Source organism: Arvicola amphibius, chromosome 6 (assembly GCF_903992535.2).
Source record: "Arvicola amphibius chromosome 6, mArvAmp1.2, whole genome shotgun sequence".
Lineage (NCBI taxonomy): Eukaryota > Metazoa > Chordata > Mammalia > Rodentia > Cricetidae > Arvicola > Arvicola amphibius.
In genome coordinates, this window is record NC_052052.2 from 79,387,958 (window position 1) to 79,409,898 (window position 21,941).

Consider the following 21,941-nt stretch of genomic DNA (forward strand, 5'->3'; position numbering starts at 1 on the left):
CCCTGTATTCTAGCTATTATAAACTAATCGGTGTGGCTGAAAGAAAATGTTGACTTAAAAAGTTAATGAGGAAGTCATCATCACTGGCAACGTTTAGGGGATGCTGTCTTTGCTTTTGCAACATAAACACATTTGCTTTCATTTCCTCAACTGTTACATGACCTTTGAGCATTGGCCTCACAAAAGTGTTGACTGTCAGATGTGTTTAGTGTATTGTCTGTCATAGAGCAGGTGACCTACAAAATACATGCCTAACCACCATTCACAGCACGGGAAGTCATGTCTTGAAACCATGGAATTGCCCTTACTATCATCTTTGTATGATAAACCTCTAGCAATCTGAGAATTTATCCACAGGAACTATAATTAAATTACCAATGGAATAAGAATCTATGGTCATTGTACATAAACCACCATGATAGTTTATAATTTCTCTTCTCAGAGAATGGTTCACAACCCATTGATATCCAAAACACCAGGAAAATGTTAGAAATTCCCATTTACTGAACAGAATCTGCATTTTAATAAAATAAGCAGTAGGGTTCTATAAATATTAGACTTTTAAAGAGCCTCATTACCATCTTGATATAACAAAGTTGCTTAAGAGAGTGCTGCTAATGAAAATGAAGCAGGAAACCTTATCCATTGACCAGCTAGTCACTCATTAATTCCATCTCTAAATTAGGAGTAATGATACTAGTGTTCTTGGGCACCAGGGAAGAATTTAGGTGGAAGACGACCCTGAAGACTTTCCCTAAAGATTAGTTTTCACACATAAATACATAAAAGATTCCAAGGATACTCTTTCACAATGAAATGGTACTGAAAAGTAAAAGGTAAAACTAATATTAGTATTTGTTTTAGGACAGCTGTGCCTAACATAGAGCAAGACCAAGCTCTGCCCCTTACACCTCTTCCCAAGCATTATTAACTACCTTCATGGTCTGTTTGAAAAACCACTGTTCTAGAAGCTTTGTTTTTGTGGATCAGTGAAGCATAATGTGTGAGGGTCAGGGAAAGTAACACTCTTATACTCAGCTGGGTCAAGTGGGTATATGAGTCATATGCAGAGTGCCCTGTTTGAGGGCATCTAAATGAGGAGTGAGAAAATCAATGTTTACAGTGTTAGCTTCTACCTAACCAGGCTCTAGACATCTGTAGGAGACTCACAAGTTCAACTAAAGAATTAAAGCATTCATACCCAACTGAGATATAGTTCCTCTACATAAAGCTGTCTATTGAGTAGGTTCCTAATAAGACACTTCTTAAATACTATTGTACACATCCTCTACACCATACTGGAAGGCTGCAGAGTCTAGGAAAGATGTGGATGCCATAGTTGCTGGTGCAGCTATTTATATTAAAGCAGTAGTGTTTACAGTGCTGACTGTTGTGCTTTCCCCCGAAAAGCACACTGGAAAAAGTCAATGGGAAAAACGTTGCAAGGCATCAAGAGTTTCGTAAACACAGGTGAAAGCAAAGGGGGCTGCAAGGACAAAGGTCTGATTTTCCATTCAGTTTCTTATTAAATGGAAATTCAGAGACTGGTGCTGCAGTTCACACCAAAGTTCCCTGGAAGATGAAATACATGCAAATGTTTGGAAATTTGAATGCTTGACTCAAGTGGTCTCTGTAACCTGCAGTAAGCAGCTGTGCATTCCAGCGTAATAAATGCATATGTGTACAACAGGATAAATATGCCTGATGCAGAAAGTGATAATTTTAATAGATAATACTAATATTATTTATTTTATAACCAGTTTTGGTTGATAAGCAGGAGCTGATCTGCTATAGTCATTGGCACCATGAGGTTAGTTTGCATTTAAGTTTCTCCTTTCTGCCAGAAACCTTTGAATTTAATGTGTCACTCTCATTTACTGATGACTCTCCTACAGTGAGAACATTTTGTGGTGCATAAAAGGAGATGACACAGATGCATGAACTAAATGTAAATAATTGTCAACCTCCTCAGGGCTCTACGGTAGCTATCATTGCTTTCATTATATGGAGCATAAGCAGATACTTGGATCAAATAGATACCACATGGCAGAGTCAACATAAGGCAAGGATTCTTCCCAAGCAGAATCAGATAATAGTCATTAGGAGGAGTAAGATTTTAAGCACTTATTTTCTGCCAAATACTTCACTAATGTGTTTATACACCTTACTGCCTTTCATCCTCCTTCCAACTTCCTAAAAGGTAGGTATTGTGTGGTCTCATTTGTGAAAAAGGAACATAAAGTTTGCAAATTGTATTCAGCCTGTTTTGTGTCACTATTGCAGAATTCTTGAAAGTGGGCAAATTACAAGAAGTATAGAAATTTACTTCCTTCAATTTTGAAACTAAAAAGTTCATGGCTGAGTTTTCTATATTGGGCAGAAGTCTCTTCTTGCTGTGTATTTCCACATGCAACACAGAAGGACAAGAGAGGATATGATAAATTTTAAGCAGAATGTCAAACTAATTTCCGTAGATCATTACAAAAATAAAAACAAACAAAAAACCTTGCTACTCCCTTAAGAAGTTCCATTTCTCAATATTTTGAATTGCAGTTAAGTTGCCAACACATAAAGAATGGACAACACATTCAATCAATGTGTTATTTGACAGTTTCGAGGCAGATGTTACTAAAGATCTATTCACCCTAGGTAGGAAACTGAAGACGACCAAAGAAAGTATTCCATTCAAGGCTAGCTTAGTGAACCAATGAGTTTATTGGAATTACTTCCAGGAACATAGATGACTGAAAGGCATCTGCATCCAGCAGGTCCTATATGGGGTAGGTGCTAGGGTAGGCCAACCCAAGACCTGGCTGTGGTCCTGGGTGGTAGCCGAGCCAGTCAGTCCGGGCTGCTGGGGCCACCACCTCAGGTGACGGGGTAGAATCAACTCCCCTACATGGAAGCCCTCAGGGTCGGTCACCCTTGCCTCTGGAGAGTGTTGGGAGCCATCTCTCGAGCCTTCAGGAGCCAGCTCTCTTGATGTAGAGTCCAGAGGGAGCTAAGGTCAGCTTTCCTAGGGTCAACAAAGGATGGGAATGGCTCAGCATGGCCCTCTGATGTCATCTCACATGTTTGTTAATGTCTGCTGAGGTGACACAGGCCACAGCCATCCACACAGACCCCAGCTGTAGCTGAACCATCGATGCAGACACAATTCTTGGCAGCAGCTTGGACCAAGAAAAGAGATATAACAAGCTTTCCACTCAGATTACAAAATTGATAACCTCAGAGTTAGGGCCCAGGGAGCACTTTTTTTTTTCTGGGACTAGTTATCAAAAGCAGTGGATAAACTGCTATTAAAAGAATTCTTTCATAACCTCATAACAACACTGAGATGTCACTTTTATCAAAATTGGACTGATACAATTATTGCCAAGAATTAAAGTATTCAGTTCACCTATTCCAGTCCACTCAAAAACGGGTGTGAAGGAAGTAATGTTGTTTACCAAAAATATTTGCTGAGTGACATTCTCACTTATATTCCCTCAAATATGGTGAAAATTGGTAAGATTTCTTTAGATAGTAATGATATCTCACATCTACATGGCATTGAGAGTTTCCCATGCATTTTTGTTGTCTTCTTGCATTTGTTCCTACATAAGCTAAGATCTGTCAGGATGTGCTAAATGAGGGATCAAAGAGGAACCATGATTTTTCTTAAAATTATAATATGGCTGAAAATACATTTAAGATATATCTTATAATTGATTTGGTAAGTAACTTATAGCTCTTCCCAAGTGTGACATATATTCAATATGCTTCCTCATGTTTTGAGAGGCTGTGACATCAGTTCCCACTGAAGTCTGCATTTACTTAGTCATCAGAGCGAAAAATCATAGGTCTGTTCTCATCCCTTGCCATAATGAGAATTCAGAATTTAATGTGGTAAAATAACTTGTATTCAAAAATTAAGGCTGAAATTCTGTTTCTCAGGGTCAGTTTTAAAATAATTATAATGGAATGTGAAATGATTCCGACATGTTACACATCCCACCATATATAGACAATATTCTTCACCTTCCTCCTGAGGAATATGCTCACTCTGACTTTTGAGTTCTATGATGAAATCCTGAGATATTGTGGTATAACTACTAATTCCTATCAAAGTGGGCGGAGTTCAGAGGAGAAATCCGTGTGTGTGTGTGTGTGTGTGTGTGTGTGTGTGTGTTAAATTTTAATGGTGTATGTTAATTATATTTAGTCATGAGTTTCATTATTAAAAATATATATTTTATATAAAAATTCTCTTCATAATATAGATAACAGAGAGACAGACAGATAGACAGTGTGTGTGTCTTTCTTGTTGTTGTTTTGTTTTGTTTTGTTTTGTTTTTGGAGACAAGGTTTCTCTATAGCTTTGAAGCCTGTCCTGGAACTAGCTCTTGTAGACCAGGCTGGCCGCGAACTCACAGAGATCCACCTGACTCTGCCTCCCAAGTGCTGGGATTAAAGGCATGCGCCACCACTGCCCATCTGTGTGTCTTATTTTGATCACATTTTTCCTCATAGCTCTTTCTTGTCCCTCTTCTACTCCAAACCAGTTATGTCTTTTTTTTCCTTCTGGTTTTATTTTTGGTGGCTCACTGATTTTAATTAAGGTCCCACATGAATGTGAGTGGGGGATTCTATGAATAGGGGTATGGACTACTTGCCGCCAAAGAAAGTATCTTTTCTTCTTTGACACCCCTTAGCCACATTTAGGTTCTCAGAGAAGTAGGAAACTTTATAATCCTCTCTCCTTACTGTGACAGAATGTTGATGGGTCCAATTTTGTGCAGGTCTTATACTCATATTTAGAGCTCCCAAGAATTCAAGAGCAAAACAGACTGTTAAGTCTAGAAAAATGCATTACACTCCAGTTTCTCTGGCACGTCAATCTTTCCACAGTATTCTCCAAATCTCACAGATGTTTTATATATGTCTGATTTAGGACTTCTTAATCAACAGTCAATTCTTCTCAGCACTTTGACCAGTTAGTTACACATCCCTGCAGTAAACTCTACTGATGTGGGATGCCCTTGTGTATGTGTTGCTTTTATTGGTTGATGAGTAAAGCTGTTTGGACCAATGACTTAACAGAGTAAAACCAGGCAGGAAATTAGAAGAGAGAGAGAGAGAGAGAGAGAGAGAGAGAGAGAGAGAGAGAGAGAGAGAGAGAGAGAGAGCCGAGTCAAAGAGATGCCATGTGTAGCTGCTGAAGGAGACAGACACAGGACCCTTACCAGTAAGCCACGGCCTCATGCCAATACACAGATTAATAGAAATGGGTTAATTTAAGATGTAGGAGTTAATTAAGAAGCTTAAGCTATTGGCCAAACAGTCTTGTAATTATTATAGTTTCTATATGATTATTTGGGTGAGAGAGGCTGTAAAGCAAGTGTGGTTACCGACTACACGCTACCTACTGCAAAAAATAAAATTCTCTCTTGAAGGATGACTTTAGTTCTGCCATATGGTAATAATCAAAAGTATTTAAAATATGGCCCAACAGTCACATTGAGTCCATTTGTTGAGACAACAACAACAGCTTATCCAATAGGAAATTTGTTCTTCACAGCTAAGGGATTTTGACAAGATTACAGTAGCAGAATAAATTCCCTCCTGGGAAAAAGGCCTCTAATACAATAAGTAAGTGGTTTGTTAACCCCAATCAGGCTTTCTAGTATTTCACCAGTTGACATGCTTTTCTGGCCCATTTGTAGTATAACATGCAGGATCCACAACTAAATAAGACTACGAATGGAATTTCTCACTGAGCAGTCCACAAAGCACATTCCTAGGGGGCTAGCCAATAAGAGGAAGCTGCCACGGGAGATCCAAGTTGCTTTGTCTGGGTCCCAACCCAAAATATGTGTTATTTTCAACAATAGGTCCTTACCATTCAGTTCTGATGAGCATCCTACAGCGTTTATGATAGCCTATATTGTTTTGAAGGGCACAGGGGCCTCTGTTACCTACACTATGTAGAAAGATGGCCTACTCACCACACCACAATCTATCATTCTTATCTATATCTCCATACTGATTGGAAAGGAAGTGAAATATTTTAAATTGATGGAGGAGTGTCTATGTGTTACTTTCATTGATTAATAAAGAAACTGTCTTGGCCCTTTAAGAGGACAGAAAATTAGGTAGGCGGAGTAGACAGAACAGAATGCTGGGTAGAAGGCAGTGAGACAGATGCTTGAGGCAGTCACCATAGTGAGTCGCCATGCTTCTCCTCTCTGAGACAGATACAGGTTAAGATCTCTCCTGGTAAGCAACCACCTCATGGTGCTATATAGATTACTAAATATGGGTAAAGGAAGATGTGAGAATTAACCAATAAGAGGCTGAAACTAATGGGCCAGGCAGTGTTTAAAAGAATACAGTTTCCGTGTAATTAGTTTGGGTAAAGCTAGCCGGATGGTGGGACACAGTCCCGCCACTCAGTCTACAGGAAATCTCAGCTGATGAGTAAAGAATGACATATGATGAAATGTGATTTCCAAAATTATGTTCCAAGAGTCATATTTCATGTAACTTTCCAAGTATCCCTGTAGGGTAGATGGTCCCTCTTTCTTTGGGTTAATGATAAGATTATATGTCATTGAAAGAAACCAAAACTTTGGAGATGATGTTGTAGAAGCATAGACTAGATCATTAGCTTGCTTCCATAGACCCCCTTTCTAATTTAATGTTATTTTTATAAAGTTTTGATTTGGCTGTTCCCAGACTACTGAGATGGGTCACGATTCTGGGGATGATGTTGTTTTCCTATAATAATATTATTTTTCTCTGGGTTCTAGGCTATTAAACATGGTCATCTTGTGGGTAAGGATGAAATAAAAAGAAAGATATGTTGACGGAACCATTATCTAAGTCACATAGTCTTATTCCCATCCATAAACATTCTCTGTGGCTGTGTATGTTCTCTTTCTCACACACTCAAAGCTCCCATAGATGCCTTTCTGCAGATCATTCTGTTAGTCACAATGATATCTGTCAAACTAGAAAGAATGAGGTATGAAAATGACCCAGAAAATAAAAATTCAATATTCTGGTTTACTACCTATTGTACATACCAGATGTTCTAGAAAATTCAAAAAATACTAAAAAAATTGACATTTTTCATCATTCATCTATTTCATTAGAAATTAAAAAAAGTTTTACCCTCAGATACAGTCTCTAATTAGCAATCAAATAAGGCTTAACTGTAATTTTCAGAAGGTTTAAACAAAGTCTATCAAAAGTCTTTAAATTATACTCAGGAGATACAAATAATACTTGAAAATGTATTTCAGGAACCATATAAAGTTTAAACAAATGGCAGGCACTTATAGTCACATGTTGTTAAGCATCTCAAATTAATTTCTGAAGATAAATTAAATGATTTGGCACATTAAATTCTAATCAGTTTTCACCTCTATGTTACCTGTCAGTGTCAACATTTGTAAATTAAAGCATGTGTCTTTTTTCCATGATAAATGGAAATTTGTACAATAAAGGGATATTGCACAAACACCTAGCACAGTCCAAAAAATGGTAAAATGAGACAGCTGGTAGGAGCCTGTGCTTCATGAATAGTATTGTGGCACATCCTAATGTACTGTAGGCTTCAAAGTGATCCATTCATTTTCTGCAGTAATTACAAACAAACAACAGTATTTTCATTAGAACACAACTTTTTAAACATATAATCCCATAAAATGTAACCTTTAGGAGTTCCAACTCTTTGAGGATTAAAAGCCAAAAGTTGAAATGTAAGTAAAAGATGACTCATATACCTTTATCAGTGTCATGGATATATAAAATATGAAAATGTAAGAACGTAACATAAATGGAACTATTTAGCAGAGGGACAAAGTACCACCTCAGTCTGATGCCTCTTTTGAGGACCCAGTGAGATTATGGATGAGACCATTTAGCATAGTGCCTGCATAAAGATGCTCAATACATGAAAGCAAATGAGAGGATGCTGAGATACGTGACACAAAGGCAATGGTAGAGTATGGTGTGACACCTGCCCAGATACTTATGTCAACCTCAAATCATCAAACATAACCATCTACTATGTTCACAGAAAACTTTGTTTTTAAATCTTCTATTTAGAAACATTTCCAAGAAGTTATTTTCAAAAGATAATATATGGATTGTTCAACCATAAACAGAAAAACTATATCACATCCTCCATTTTTCAAGACTCGGGAAGTATATTGGAAGAGAAGGAGAAAGATTATAAATGCCAGAAATTAAGTAAAGTTACTGAAAAATAGTATCTTCTAAGTATGATGGAACTGTTCCACTCAAAAACACACGCAAGTGTGACTTCAGGAACAATATTTGTATTTCATCGTGCCAGTCAACACGCCAGCAGGGAGGGGAGGGATCTCACAAAGCTTCAGTCATACTAATTGGCTGTGGTAACTTGGGGAGTTTGAAAGTTGCTTTCTTCAGCAGTGTAAACCATAGTATGTTGTGCATGCTTCACAGTGGATGGTATCCTAAACTCACACACATTTAGTCAACACTAACTGGACTCAAAGAAGTGTAGGTGGAGGAGAAGGAGGAAGAAGAGGAGGAAGAAAGGGAAGAAAAGATCATGAAGTTGGCAGGCAGATATGGTGGGAAGGTCAAGAGGCTGTAGAAGGGAAGGATATTTTGGATATGGTTTAGCTAAGTTGATCCTTTCACAAGGTTATTATAGCATAAAATTTAAAACATTGTATATTTATTTAAAAGAATAGGTTTCTGCTTCAAGAAATGTTAACAAAGGACTTAACTTTCTGCAATCACATGTAAACCCAGACAGCTCTGCAGGCGTCCATCACCACAATCATGTTTACGCATTTTGTATTTATTAAAAGCAGCATGCATCTTATTTCAAGTTACTTATTCCCTTTCTGATAAGTCCACTGGACTTCTCCATAGGGTAATCTTTGTCCATAGCTCCTATTTGCTTCCGGGTCTCTTTCACATACCAGTAGAACATATGAACTAACTCATGTTTTATTTATGACATACCTACTTTTGGAAAGCAAAGTGATAAATAAAAAATACAGAGAAGCCGGGCGGTGGTGGCGCACGCCTTTAATCCCAGCACTCGGGAGGCAGAGGCAGGCGGATCTCTGAGTTCGAGGCCAGCCTGGTCTACAAGAGCTAGTTCCAGGACAGGCTCTAGAAACCACAGGGAAACCCTGTCTCGAAAAACCAAAAATAAAAAAAAAATTAGAAAGTAGAGGTAGCACATGGTTTGAAAATTCACTGAACTCATGGATCTAATGAACGCCAAGTTTTGAGAAATGCATGGAGTGTCATAACGAAAGGTTTGGAGAGACATCGAGAGAGTGAATGGTGGAATCAGCAAACATGGATACAGATATATATATATATATATATATATATATATATATATATATACTTTTTTGTCATAGATATCTATAGTTATATTTCTATCTATGGTCTATGGAAAACTAGGGAAAAACAGGTCACCTGATCTGAGACAAAGTCTGGTATTCGGAGGGAATAATAGGTTCATACTACGGTTTCTTTCTAAAATCTGTTGCTGCATCTGTCAGATGGAAGGTTGTATATCACAAAAGAAAACTGAAATCTCTCATTTACTAAGTACTATAAAGTATGAGGAAAGGATCTAGAAAGCCCTAAGTCCTTTACAACCAGACATGACATGAGGGACCATGGCAGTGCCAGTAGAGATAAGTATCATCTTCTCCTACTCCTCAGGAGGATGGCAACATTCTGGCAATGATAGCCTAAAGGGCTCATGGTGGCAGATAGCAACAATTCATAAGAAAATTTAAAACAACTGAAGAAGTTAAAATGCAGAGAACTATGAAATAGAGGACTACTATAAGCAACAGAGGGGCTACAGTTGCAGTTGGGGAAGCAATGGAGATACGCAGTGTACTCTGATACATGAGAGGTAGCTCCCATATGACTACTACATCTTCTGCATAGGGTTAAACTGCTGAGATACCATTTGTGTTGCCTCGGAAGGAGACCTAAGCTTCCCTCCTCACCTCTCTACCTTCTTCTCTCCAGAAATTGCTTTGCTGGTGCTTCAGATTTTTATGTTGCAGGAAATAGAAATAAAGAACGACAATCAGAAGGACAGAGGAAAAAAGCACAGAAAGTGTATGAACTGTGAATGAACAGTTGTTTTCTCTGTGCATAAGATGGGTTATACATACATAGATGGGGTGGGGAATACTGAGGTTTTTTCAACTTTTTCTGACTGACTTTAATGAGTTGTGTTAGAAAATCAGTGGATGTAAGGGATCACTCTAAAGGGAAAGGAGTGGCTTTCTGCAAGTCTGGCTACCATTATATGTGGCATGACTATAATAGTATTTGAAAAATACAAGAAAAGACGAGTTATGTTTAAAATACATATGACTGACTGTACCCTGTTGATTATTGTGACCTCTGAGACTTGCCCGCACACGGGGTAGCTTCAGAGAGCTGCTCAAACAATGGAGCGCTGGTTGTCTGTTTGAAATTCTGCTACCAAAACAATATGTGCTCATGGCCTATGTGACAAATTTCCAGGAACATGGCAACAACAACAACAAAAAAGCATTCTCAGAAGCCTAGGATAAGATGAGGTTCTCAAAACAAAAAAAAAAACAAAGACTAATAGCTAGCCCCTAGTTGGCAGGTGGAGGAAGGGTGCTGGTACAATGTGGACCACTGCAGCTAATGAGTTCACAGGCTGGTAAAGTGGGAGAGTATAGATACTATTCGGTTACTAATGGGAAAATCTCCCTGTGTACCCCCAATCACAACATAAGGAAATTTAGAGTCATTTTAATATGACAGAAGATGTTCCTCACTGCAAGTCTTTCCTACGGTCTCATCTTTTGATGCCCCTGCACTCTCCATCTGAAATAAGTGGAGCAGCCAAGATTTGGATCTCCTTAGAAACATTTGACATTTGGAGATAGTTTCTCTTGTCGTGATATGGAGAAAGAAAACATGGTGTTTAGTTGAGTAGAGGAAGGAACACTACTGAACATCCGAGAGTACACAAGTCAGGTAAGGCTAGCAGTGCTAAAAGTGGCGAACATCACTTTAGAAGGATTGAGTGATTTTAGGCCCTCCGACTTGTCTGTGTCTCTCAAAGACCCACACTTTCCCTGATAGGAATATTTCCTCTTCTTAAAATATGCCCTCATTTCTGAGAAGCCATCACTCTTCCTTCTTCACATTTAAGATCTGATGACTTATCTGAGAACTTTCTTGACTTTCAGAGGATGACTTGGATGCTGTTTCTTGGGTTCTGCACTGACTTTTGCATTTATGATTTTTCATAAACTTTTATTATTAAAATTGTTATAATTACTGACAGTATCTTGAGATTTTTCCCTAAACTCACTATGCTGTGAGTTTTTCAAAGCTATAATATGACATTTTCACCACTATCTTTGTAACCCTTGACAAAGCATCACCAGCAACAATTAGTTGAATTGATAAATAAGTAAGCCTTTTAATCTGTGAAGTGGTTTCCTTCAGTTTTAAAATGAGGGCACATTGGTATCTAATTGTGAAGATGTCTTGTCATGACTGTATGAGAAAGTTGATGGCAAATGTCAATATCTTTCATAACAACAATGATAATATCATCTAGTTGACAAGTATCTTTTATAAATGAGTCACTGGATAAGAAGATCCTGCCCTGGTCTAGCAAGCATGGAAGTGTTTCGTCACTCACCACTAGGCTACATTCTAGTCCCGTGAACACCTTCTAACCATCCCTACATGATAAGATGAATTTAGGTAGGAAAACTGGGCAAAAGAAGTTAAAGGCACATACCCAATATTTCTGTTAGTTAAAACAGATTATAAGCTCAAATCCAAATTCTGAGAATGAAGCGGTGATAGCACCATAAAAGGCCAAGATTTCGAAGAGTTAGAGATTCCAGAGGTATCAAATCTGTCCAACATTACCAAGGAAAAGTAATTTTTATTTTTTTCCTTTTTACACCCTCTTGAAATCTTCTTCACAGTACCTGCAGCCTTAATAGAACTATTGCCCCAGCTGATTAATCAGAGTTGCTGTTTGTTTGTGCATAGAAAATAACTCATTTGGAAAATATGCATTATAAGGCCCTAATATATGCATTTATTCAATTAAGTCTAGTGTATTATTTAAGACTTGATGTGCGATATTTATCGCTAGCAAATGCTAATTTATACAGATTATCAGAGTCTAATTAGTGCACAGCTTGTGAGGACAGCCTGCAACTTAGAGGGTGAGGCTGTGGTTTGTTCTTCTCTAGACCACAGAATTCAGTACAGGATCAGGAACACTCTGACATGGATAAGCTTAGGCTCATGAACAGGTTTACCAGTAAACACTGGACCTTGTATAGCGTGCGTGGTCGGCCAGCACGCAGCCCCGCCACTCCTTCTACACCTTGTGATGTGCTCATTACTCCCTCTAATTGCTTATAGGGGTGTCTCTTACTTTTATGGGCTTACTAAGAGTCAGGTACACTCTGTTGCATGAATACTGACCTTCACTCCAGAAGCCTGGATTAGCTGGATTGAGATAAGCAGTTACATTTTATATAAAGCCAATACATCTATTTGTTGTATTCCAGAAGCAGGGAAGCTCTTAAAATCTTCACTCAGTGAATAAGTGGTGAAAACTTATTCCAAGCCAGGCTTTCTTCTGACCATTGGTTATAGATGAGTCAAGTCATCTTTATTAACAGAAAACCTTACAGAGGAGTCTTAGACATACATATTAGTTTCATCCTATTCAGGAATGATTAATAAGCACTGACTCCTTAAGCTACTTGTTTTGGGATCACAAGTGAGTCATTTTAACCATCTAGTTCTCAAAATTTCCATCTATAAGGGGAGGGGGAGAATTGACTGTACATTCATAGTGTTGTCAGGTGTTTGAAAGATGCTAGAGGAGCCAATGATAGAGCAGAGCTGAGGATGGTGCTCAACGGTAAGGCATTTACTCTTCATACTCAAAGTATGGTACTGGGTAAATCACCAGTACCAAAACATAGGAGGATTAACAGGACTAGAGCACTTACTGTTCTGACACAATAACCCTTGAGGCCTCTGAGGCTTTTCCTTCAGAAAGTCAATCACAAATTTTTTATTTCTTTTTCAGACTTATTGTAAGTTTTTCTGAAGAAGCAAGAGTTTGTTGTTTATATTTCTTCTTCTACAATATCCGCCTTAAAATTTTAAGAGAAAGGTTTATTTTCCTGGGGAACTTTATAGCTGTCACTTCCCAAACCAGGAACAACTACTCTCTCTTTTTCCAGGCAGAACATATCTCAGTGTCCACTGTCTATACCAAGTCATTTCCTGTCACAGTGTCCAGGCATTGCATGTCAGAAAAAAAAGAACAACTGACATGTGTGGGACTTGGTTTGCCTAAAGATACTTTGCAGAAGTCTGCATTTGTTGGTGAATCTGGAAAAATTGTACTACAGTCATGCAGTTGATTTAGAGGGAAAATGAACTTGATTATTTATCATTCACTTTTGAAAACATGTTTTCTCTGCAAAGAAAGAGAAGAAAAAATTCAGTGATTTTTAACCAGGGCAAATATGATGCCAGATTTAAATCTTTTGCAATCCTCTAAAAGGCTGTCTCTAGGGTTGAGGATGTGGTTCAGCAGCTAAAGCATGAGAACCGGGGCTCAACTCTCCAGCACATAGAAAAGTAACTGGGAAAGTGTGAAATCCTGCACTAATCTCAGTTTTCAGGAAACAGACATGTGATCTCTAGAGTAAGCTGACTAACTAGAACAATGAAATGCTTGAGCTCCAGGTTCAGTAAGGAACCCACAAGTAAAGTTAAGATTGACTAAGGAAGACATGTGACTCCAGTCATCATCTGGGATAAACACACCCACCAACACCACACACATAGGAGTCCAGAAAAATAAAATATACATACATACATACATACATACGTATATACATGCATCCATTCACACATGCGCACACACACACACACACACACACACACACACACAAACATTTAAAAATTGTCTCTGGTGTTTTTTACAGATAAGTAGTACTCTAATGTGTATATGTTCCACACTTTCTTTATCCATTCTTCCATTGAGGGGCATCTAGGTTGTTTTCAGGTTCTGGCTGTTACAAATAATGCTGCTATGAGCATAGATGAACAAATGCTTTTGTAGTATGATTGGGCATCTCTTGGGTATATCGCAAAGAGTGCTATTGCTGGATCCTGAGGTAGGTTGACTCCCAATTTCCTGAGAAACCGCCACACTGTATTCCAAAATGGTTGCACAAGTTTGCATTCGCACTAGCAATGGATGAGTTTAACAATGAGATCTTGAATTTCGCATGCAAATGGATGGAAATAGAAAACACTATCCTGAGTGACATAACCTAGACCCAAAAAGATGAATATGGTATGTACTCACTCATTAGTTGACTCTAGCCATAAACAAAGAACATTGAGCCTATAGTTCACAAGCCTAGTGAAGCCAAATAATAAGTTGAACACAACGAAAAACATATATATATATATATATATATATATATATATATATATATATATCCTCCTGGAAATTGGAAGCAGACAAGATCAACAGGCAAAAGTTGGGAGCATGGGGGTAGGGGCTAGAGTAGGGGGTGGGGTTGGCAGAAGGGGAGGGGGAGAGAGAAGGGAGAAGCAAAGGATTGGGGAGAGCTTGGGAGAGTGGGATGGTTGAGATGGAGAAAAGGCAGATATAGGAGCAGGGAAGAAGATATCTTAATTTAGGGAGCCATTTTAGGGTTGGCAAGAGACTTGGCTCTAGAGGGGATCCCAGGTGTCCACGAGGATGTCCCCAGCTAGGTCCTTGGGCAGCAGAGGAAAGGGTACCTGAACTGGCCTTGTCCCATAGTCACACTGATGAATATCTCGAATATCACCATAGAACCTTCATCTGGCACTGGATGGAGATAGAGACAGAGACCCACATTAGAGCACTGGACTGAGTTCCCAAGGTCCAGTTGAAGAACAGAAGGAGGGAGAAGATGAGCAAGGAAGTCAGGACCATGAGGGGTTGGTCCACCCACTGAGACAGTGTGCCTGATCTAATGGGAGCTCACCAAATCCAGCTGGACTGGGATTGAATGAGCATGTGATCAAACCGGACTCTCTGAACGTGGCTGACAATCGGGGATGACAGAGAAGCCATTGATAATGGCACTGGGACTTGTTTTTACTGCATGTACTGGCTTTTTGGGAGCCTAGTCTGTTTGGATGCACACCTTCCTAGGCCTGGATGTAGGCAGAAGGGCCTTAGACTTCCCACAGGGCAGGGTACCCTGCCCTCTCTTAAGACTGGAGTGGGAGGGAGGAGGGGTTGTGGGGGAGCAGAAGGGGAATGGGAGGAGGACAGGAAGTGGAAATTTTTGAATGGAAAAATAAATTTAAAAAAAAAAGAAAAAAAGAAAAATGTCTCTGGTGATTGAAGGATCAACCACTGCCTTGCAGTCTTGCACTATTTTTTGTGGTCACTCTTGTTCTTTCCTTTTTTGCTTGATTTTATTAAGCTATACATTTTTCTCTGCTCCACTCCCTTACTCTCTCCTCTCCTTCAACTTTCTCCCATGATCCCCATTCTCCCAATTTACTCGGGAGTTCTTGTCTTTTTCTAGCTTCCATGTAGATTAGATCCATGTATGTCTCTCTTAGTGTCCTCATTGTTGTCTAAGTTCTCTGGGTTTGTGATTTATAGGCCGGTTTTCTTTACTTTATGTTTATAGACCACTTATGAGTGAGTACATATGTGCTCACTCTTAAGAGCTTTTCATGGGAAACAACTGTGGAGATGAACATTTTGCAGAATAAAAGAGATTAGGTCCATGTTATTTTAGCCTACTTCTCCCAGAGAGAGAAGTTGAAAGAATAGGACAATACCATAGTACACTCCAAACCAACAATGATCTATCACTTGTAAGCTTCATAAGTTAAAATGTTCTCACTGGTGATTTTTGTCTGTAAAATGTCTAAACTGAACTAAAGTGTCTAAACTAAACCCTGTTCTACAATTCAGTTCCTAAACAACTGAAAGTTTAATCCAAAAATTGTCTAATTACAAATTTCATTCAACCTGAAGTCTCATCATTAGTTAATTTTTGACTAAAAAGTATACATACATATATATATATATATATATATATATATATATATATATATATATATATATATATATTGGATTCAAAGAACATGAATAGGGAAGTAATACCCAGAAATGAACCTCATAATTTTTCCACAGAACAGACCTGACTCTTTAACAGTCAAGAGGTCACCGAGGATCCATAGAAACATTGGAAAATATTCTGAAGTCAAAGTTGAGGATTTCTTTTTACTTATTCCTTCTCTATGCAATATTTTGTCTCAAAATGTTAGTTTTTAAGCAGACTAATTATGAGTGTTAGAGTTTGTTTTTTAGCAGGAGATTCATCTCCATAGTAGATAATGAGAAAGGAGAAAGAGAAGTAACTGCAAAAAAGCCAGCCAATTTGTTGCTTCAAACATGAGAAGAAAAATATAATTTAACCAAGAAATTATCTCTAAACACACAGGATACCTCCTGCCTGTCTGAACAGACCAAACATACAAATATTCTCTGTGTTTCCATGGGCTGTTAATTCAGTGCTGGCAGTGGAAGGGACAGTATAGGAGTCCATAAAAACACACAAGACAAGTAGCAGAGGAGTCCCTAGTGGGAGAATACCTAACACCAGCAAAGGCTGCGTAAACACAGGCTGTGTCCTTGAAGTGGTGTTAAGGTCTCCTCTCCTTATGTCATTTCTTGTATAAATTGTGACAATTTTTCTCAAACTTGTTTGATATTAAGAATCTCCAGAGATGGTTATGATAAATATAACCCAGTACCTGTCTCAAACCCCAAACTAAAATCTCTCCAAGATGCAACCTGGATTCCTATTACTCAACAATGGTCTATCTTTGAACTCAGATGAGCTAGAGGAACAATGTTCTAGGTGGACAATGGCACATGCATTCCTCTTTGAGCTGGGCTGGAGCACAGAAACTAGAAAGTTCAAATCCCTCGAACAAACTGAGAAAAGATGGCCAGGTTATAATTTTGGAGATCTGTTGATCACTGAGACTCACATGACTCTCATACATGTTTTCTGATATATCCATGCATTACCCTATGTTCTGAACAAATTCCTAATATGAAAACCCCCAGTGCCACTCTATAGAAATGGGCTCTGTAATGATTCTAATCAACTTTCCTGTATAGGCGGGAAATAACCCATATAACCTTATGAAAACAGTGAAACTTTGATCAAACTCCCAGTTGATCAAGCAACTAGGAAATTAGGCCTCCTGCTACAGTCTCCATCAGTCTACCAGCTGAACATCACGAAGATAGATCCCCCAGTCCTGGCCATCAAGTCCCTCTAAAAGACTGTAGTCCAAGCCTACATACTAGGAGCAATATGCTGTAAGATTGTGAGCTAAGAGCATCTAAAGACTTTCCATAAACTCTGATAGCCAGAAAGTATAAGGGGGAAATATTCATTACTATTGTCATGTGTGGATATTTATGGGTGTTCATGTCTGTATCTGTGTGAGAACGCACCTGTGTGGTGGTATGGAGGTGTGTGCATGATGTATATGTGCTCTTTGTATGTGCAAAAACCAGAATGCAAGTGTAGTTCCTTAAGGACTGTGACATTTGTTTTGGAACAAATCTTTCAGTAGCAGCTCCCCAAGAAGATCAAGCTGTATGACAAGTGAGTCTGGGACTTATGTGTCTCTCTCTCCCCACCTATAGAACCACAGTACGTGACACCACACACAGTTTGTAACAAGAGTTATGGGGATTTCATGGAAGTCTTTATACTTGTGTTTTACCTATGTTATTGGCTTAGCTGACCCACCCAACCCACTCCTATTGTTTGAAGTTGCTAGATTTGATGCTTATAAGAATGGACATGCATTGAATGCATGCTGGACATTTTACATGAATCATATAATTTAATATGCAAAGAGGCACATGTTAGTATCTCTAATTAAAGGCCAGGGAAACTAAGGTTTAGATGATACGCATGGCCAAGAGTGAACCTGGAACTGGAAACAGATTTCTTTCCAAAGGGACTCGAAGCTCTAGATCTACCTCAACCCTGGTTGACTGTGTTCTGTCTCACTTAAACTCAGCGTTTTATATCTAAAGAAATGTGAGTCTAACTGTCCTTTGATCTAAAAGCATACGGTAGAGCAAATATTAGCCCCAAACCAGGATTCTCAGCCTTAAAATGCATTAAATTTATAACTACCCCATAAAGGACTTACAAGAATTAAATTTGTAGTGCAGATAGATAGCATTGTTTTATAAACTTTAACAGCTAGCACCAGAGTAAATTATTGTTTTTATCCTTAGTGCTGTTGTCTTCACCTACACTAGGCTCACAGAGATTATTGGATTAGCAAAATCAGTATGACTATCCACCTGGTGTTTGGGAAGGCCCCCAACTTTAAAGGCAATCAATATATCGTTTTATCTGAGAATACAAAGGAAACACTGAATAGATGTTTATTGTCTCCCAGGTATAATTGATTATAGGATGGGAGTTGTTTTGTCGATCTTCCATCACAGTCCTTGAATAAAAAATAAGTAAATAATAATGATAAAAAAGTTCATAACATATTCTCTCTTGTATCCCACCCACGCAGCCTCTCCAACTTGCATCTCTTCGAAAATGGTCTTTACAAAATCAGTGTGGGAACATGTTTCGTACTTGCATCATAAGTAAAAAAGAGAAAAATCGAATGGGATTATTACCTTGGCTCCCCAGCTGGGGGGGGGGGGGTCCTCTGTGGCATAAATGAGGAGATAAGGGAAGAGGTAGCTAAGGTGAGAGGGAGAAAATAAAAAACCTATGCTTACCAGAGGGACATTTGAACAGTCCTTTTTATCCCTACAGAAGATTAAAAACACAAAGTAATTTCACTCAAACTTTAAAGATATAAAAGAAGGGGGATTTGGCTGTGGATGTTTAGAAATAATGACTTCTGGAAATCAATTATGGCTTAAAATTTGAGTTCTGGCTTTGTAAAATAAAAATGGAGAAGAGACACAATTTCTAAACACACACAAACACCCTTCTCTTTAACACCATTTATTCTTATCTTCTGGTCACTGTTCTTACTTTTTTCCCTTTCCAGATGTGAAACAAAGATTCTTGTTTAGAAAGTTCCTGGTGCAGGAAGGACATCTAATTAGCATTGGGCTCCTCTAGCCCTGTTTCTCATATCACCCCTAACAACACATGCACACATCACAAGCACACTCGAAAGCAAGGATTCTCCTGAACTCTTTATTCCTTTTCTTGGAATACCTATAGTTTCTGACCCTAGCCCCTCACTGTCCCTTCAGTTTCTATTTTAGAACAATAGAAATATGATGGAAATGAGGAGATCTGGCTTGAAAGAGGATGAGGACTGAGAATTGAGACACACATGCACACACCATCACACTGAGCTTAATCAATATGCATGTTCATGTACACATGATCATATATGTACATAATCATACTCATAAATATGGGTCACACATAAGTATGACACACAATCATGCATGAGCATATTACAAACACACACAAACACTCACATATACACAATAATTATGCATGAACTTAATCATGTACATATTCATGTCCACTTAATCACACAAAAGCCTGATCAATATACATCTGTGTACACACAGGCCCACATGTACATACTCTTGCACACACTAGTGTACATACCATAATACATGAGCATAATCACACAGAAAATTCATCCACATACAATCACTCATATGTCCAGGCACATAGGCCCCTCATATATTTCACGGATGAGCAGAACAGTGAGGAAGTGGCAGACTTGCATTGGGAGTAGGCTGTTGTCCTCTCCCATTCACCTTTTCTAACAGATCCTCACACCACTTGCTTAACAATTCCACTAATGTAACAGATAAGAAACCCCCAAAAAAGTATCCCTTAAGCACAGGCGTAACTCAGACAAAGAAAACAGGGAAGATGTAGGATAGAAATTTAGTCATTTTCTTATTTTTTTAAGTGGGTATAATTCAGAATGGCTCATTGCTTCATCAGCTACTCTTTGAGAAGAACTTTTGAATTAAGCAGAGATACACAGTAATGGTACAGGTGTTTGGTTTCAGGATATCTGCTTGTGGCCCCCTCAAGTAACTGTGGCCTGTGGTCTGGAGTATCCTTATTTCCTGGTATTTCTAAAGCATGCTTTATAAATATACACTGTTCTCAACCACTTTTGTGGCCCTGCATCTCCATCATGTGGGAAGAACTGGCACTGCATCCCACTTAAGCTTTGGGAAAACTAGAGCTAAAATGGGTGAGAAAGAGCAGGACTGAAATGGCAGCGTCCCTGTTCCTGTTGCTGGCATGGAGTACAAATATGTTTAGAGGCTTTTATCACATATTTAAGCCCTCTAGTACCCTTCCATAGAACAGATTTCTACTTTCTTCTTTAAGTAAAATGCTGAAGAAGCAGCTTGCCTTTTGGCAAGACACAGTTAACATTTCTGAGTTCCAAATAGATTTAGATTTATTTATTGTGCTTGTAGCATCTACCATTTTTTTTAAATGAGCCAAAATTTTTATTTGTTCATTTCTTGCACTTGAAGTACTCTTCGATGACATCCTTGGCCTGAGATTCTTTGTCATAGTCCTTAACCACTACACAACTGCAACCAACTACTTTCCATGGCTTTCCCTCTCGATCAATTTTACAGAGGCCTACCCATTCCCTGAGTTTCTTGTTGTCATCAACCTTAATTAGATTGATTTGGTGCTCAGCACAAAGGGCCTCCACCAACTTGACATACATAGGCTCATCACAGTTGGATGCAAGCACACAGAGATGGGTTTGGCTCTTGTCTAAGGCTTTGGCAGCTTCGCGGATGCCACGTGCGAGATTATTGTGGATGAGGGCGGTCTTCAGCACCTCTTGAAGGGCAGTGTTGACGTCCGTTACACCTCCAGCAGCAATGCCTTCCTTGGCCATGGCGGTGGATTATGGGTGAGGCAGAATCTTGAACATACCCGTGGCTCCGCCTCCGCGCAACTCGGCGGGTGCAGGGGAAAAGTCATCTACCAAATTTTTAAATGGTATGAAAACTAACTGCTCATGGACTGATTTATGGTACTTTTAAGTAATCGTCAGTTTTAAAATATATTTTGAAGTAAAGCAAAAGCATAAATAATGATATATTAATTCCTTAGCAAGCCTGATTTCCTTTTCTGTTTGACACCTTTCCAGCTATCCTCTGGTTGATTTCTAAGAATGAGAATCATATTTTTCCCATCTGAACCATGTGCCCTGGTTAAGACACATTCATTTCCTAGTTTCTACGAGTTGGATAAAGAAAATATTGTCTTGCACCAATGTATGGCATCAAATGAAAGGTCCCTTTCAAGGAAGTTATGTAATTTTAGACAAGCCTATGAGTGATGGTTATTCTAGGCTGTCAACAGATTGCATGTGGAATCAATCAATACAATGACCCTGGGAGAGTCTATGAGAATATTTCCAGGAAAGATTAACTTAACGGTGAGAAAATTCTAGTGGGCAGCACCTTCCGGTGCCTGCCCAGATGTGAAAAGATTGGAAAGAACATGCTTTTTGCCAGCTCACCTCTGCTCTACGATGTGATGGTGAGTATTCTCCCTGTCCCTACCACTACCACTGCCATTCTTTGCCAATATTGGAACTCAGCTTCTTCAGCCTTTCTACATGGGATAAAAAACGAGCATCTTTCTAAAAAAAACCCTCAAAGTCAACATCAGCAGTTTAAGGCTGCTTATAGACTGAGCAGCTACTGGGTTCTCAGCCTCTATGTCCTACAATCAGCCATTGTAAGACCATCCAGTCTGAACTGGATAAGG

The 21,941-nt window shown here is 38.8% G+C and overlaps 1 protein-coding gene across 1 annotated transcript; it reads right to left on the reverse strand.

Annotated features, from left to right (window-relative positions):
- Positions 1 to 20,661: 20,661 nt before the first annotated feature.
- LOC119817852 (40S ribosomal protein S12-like) lies at positions 20,662 to 21,060 on the reverse strand. Its single transcript, XM_038335289.1, has one exon. The coding sequence runs from the start codon at positions 21,058 to 21,060 to the stop codon at positions 20,662 to 20,664; it is 399 nt and encodes a 132-aa protein (XP_038191217.1).
- Between the last annotated feature and the right edge of the window lie 881 nt (positions 21,061 to 21,941).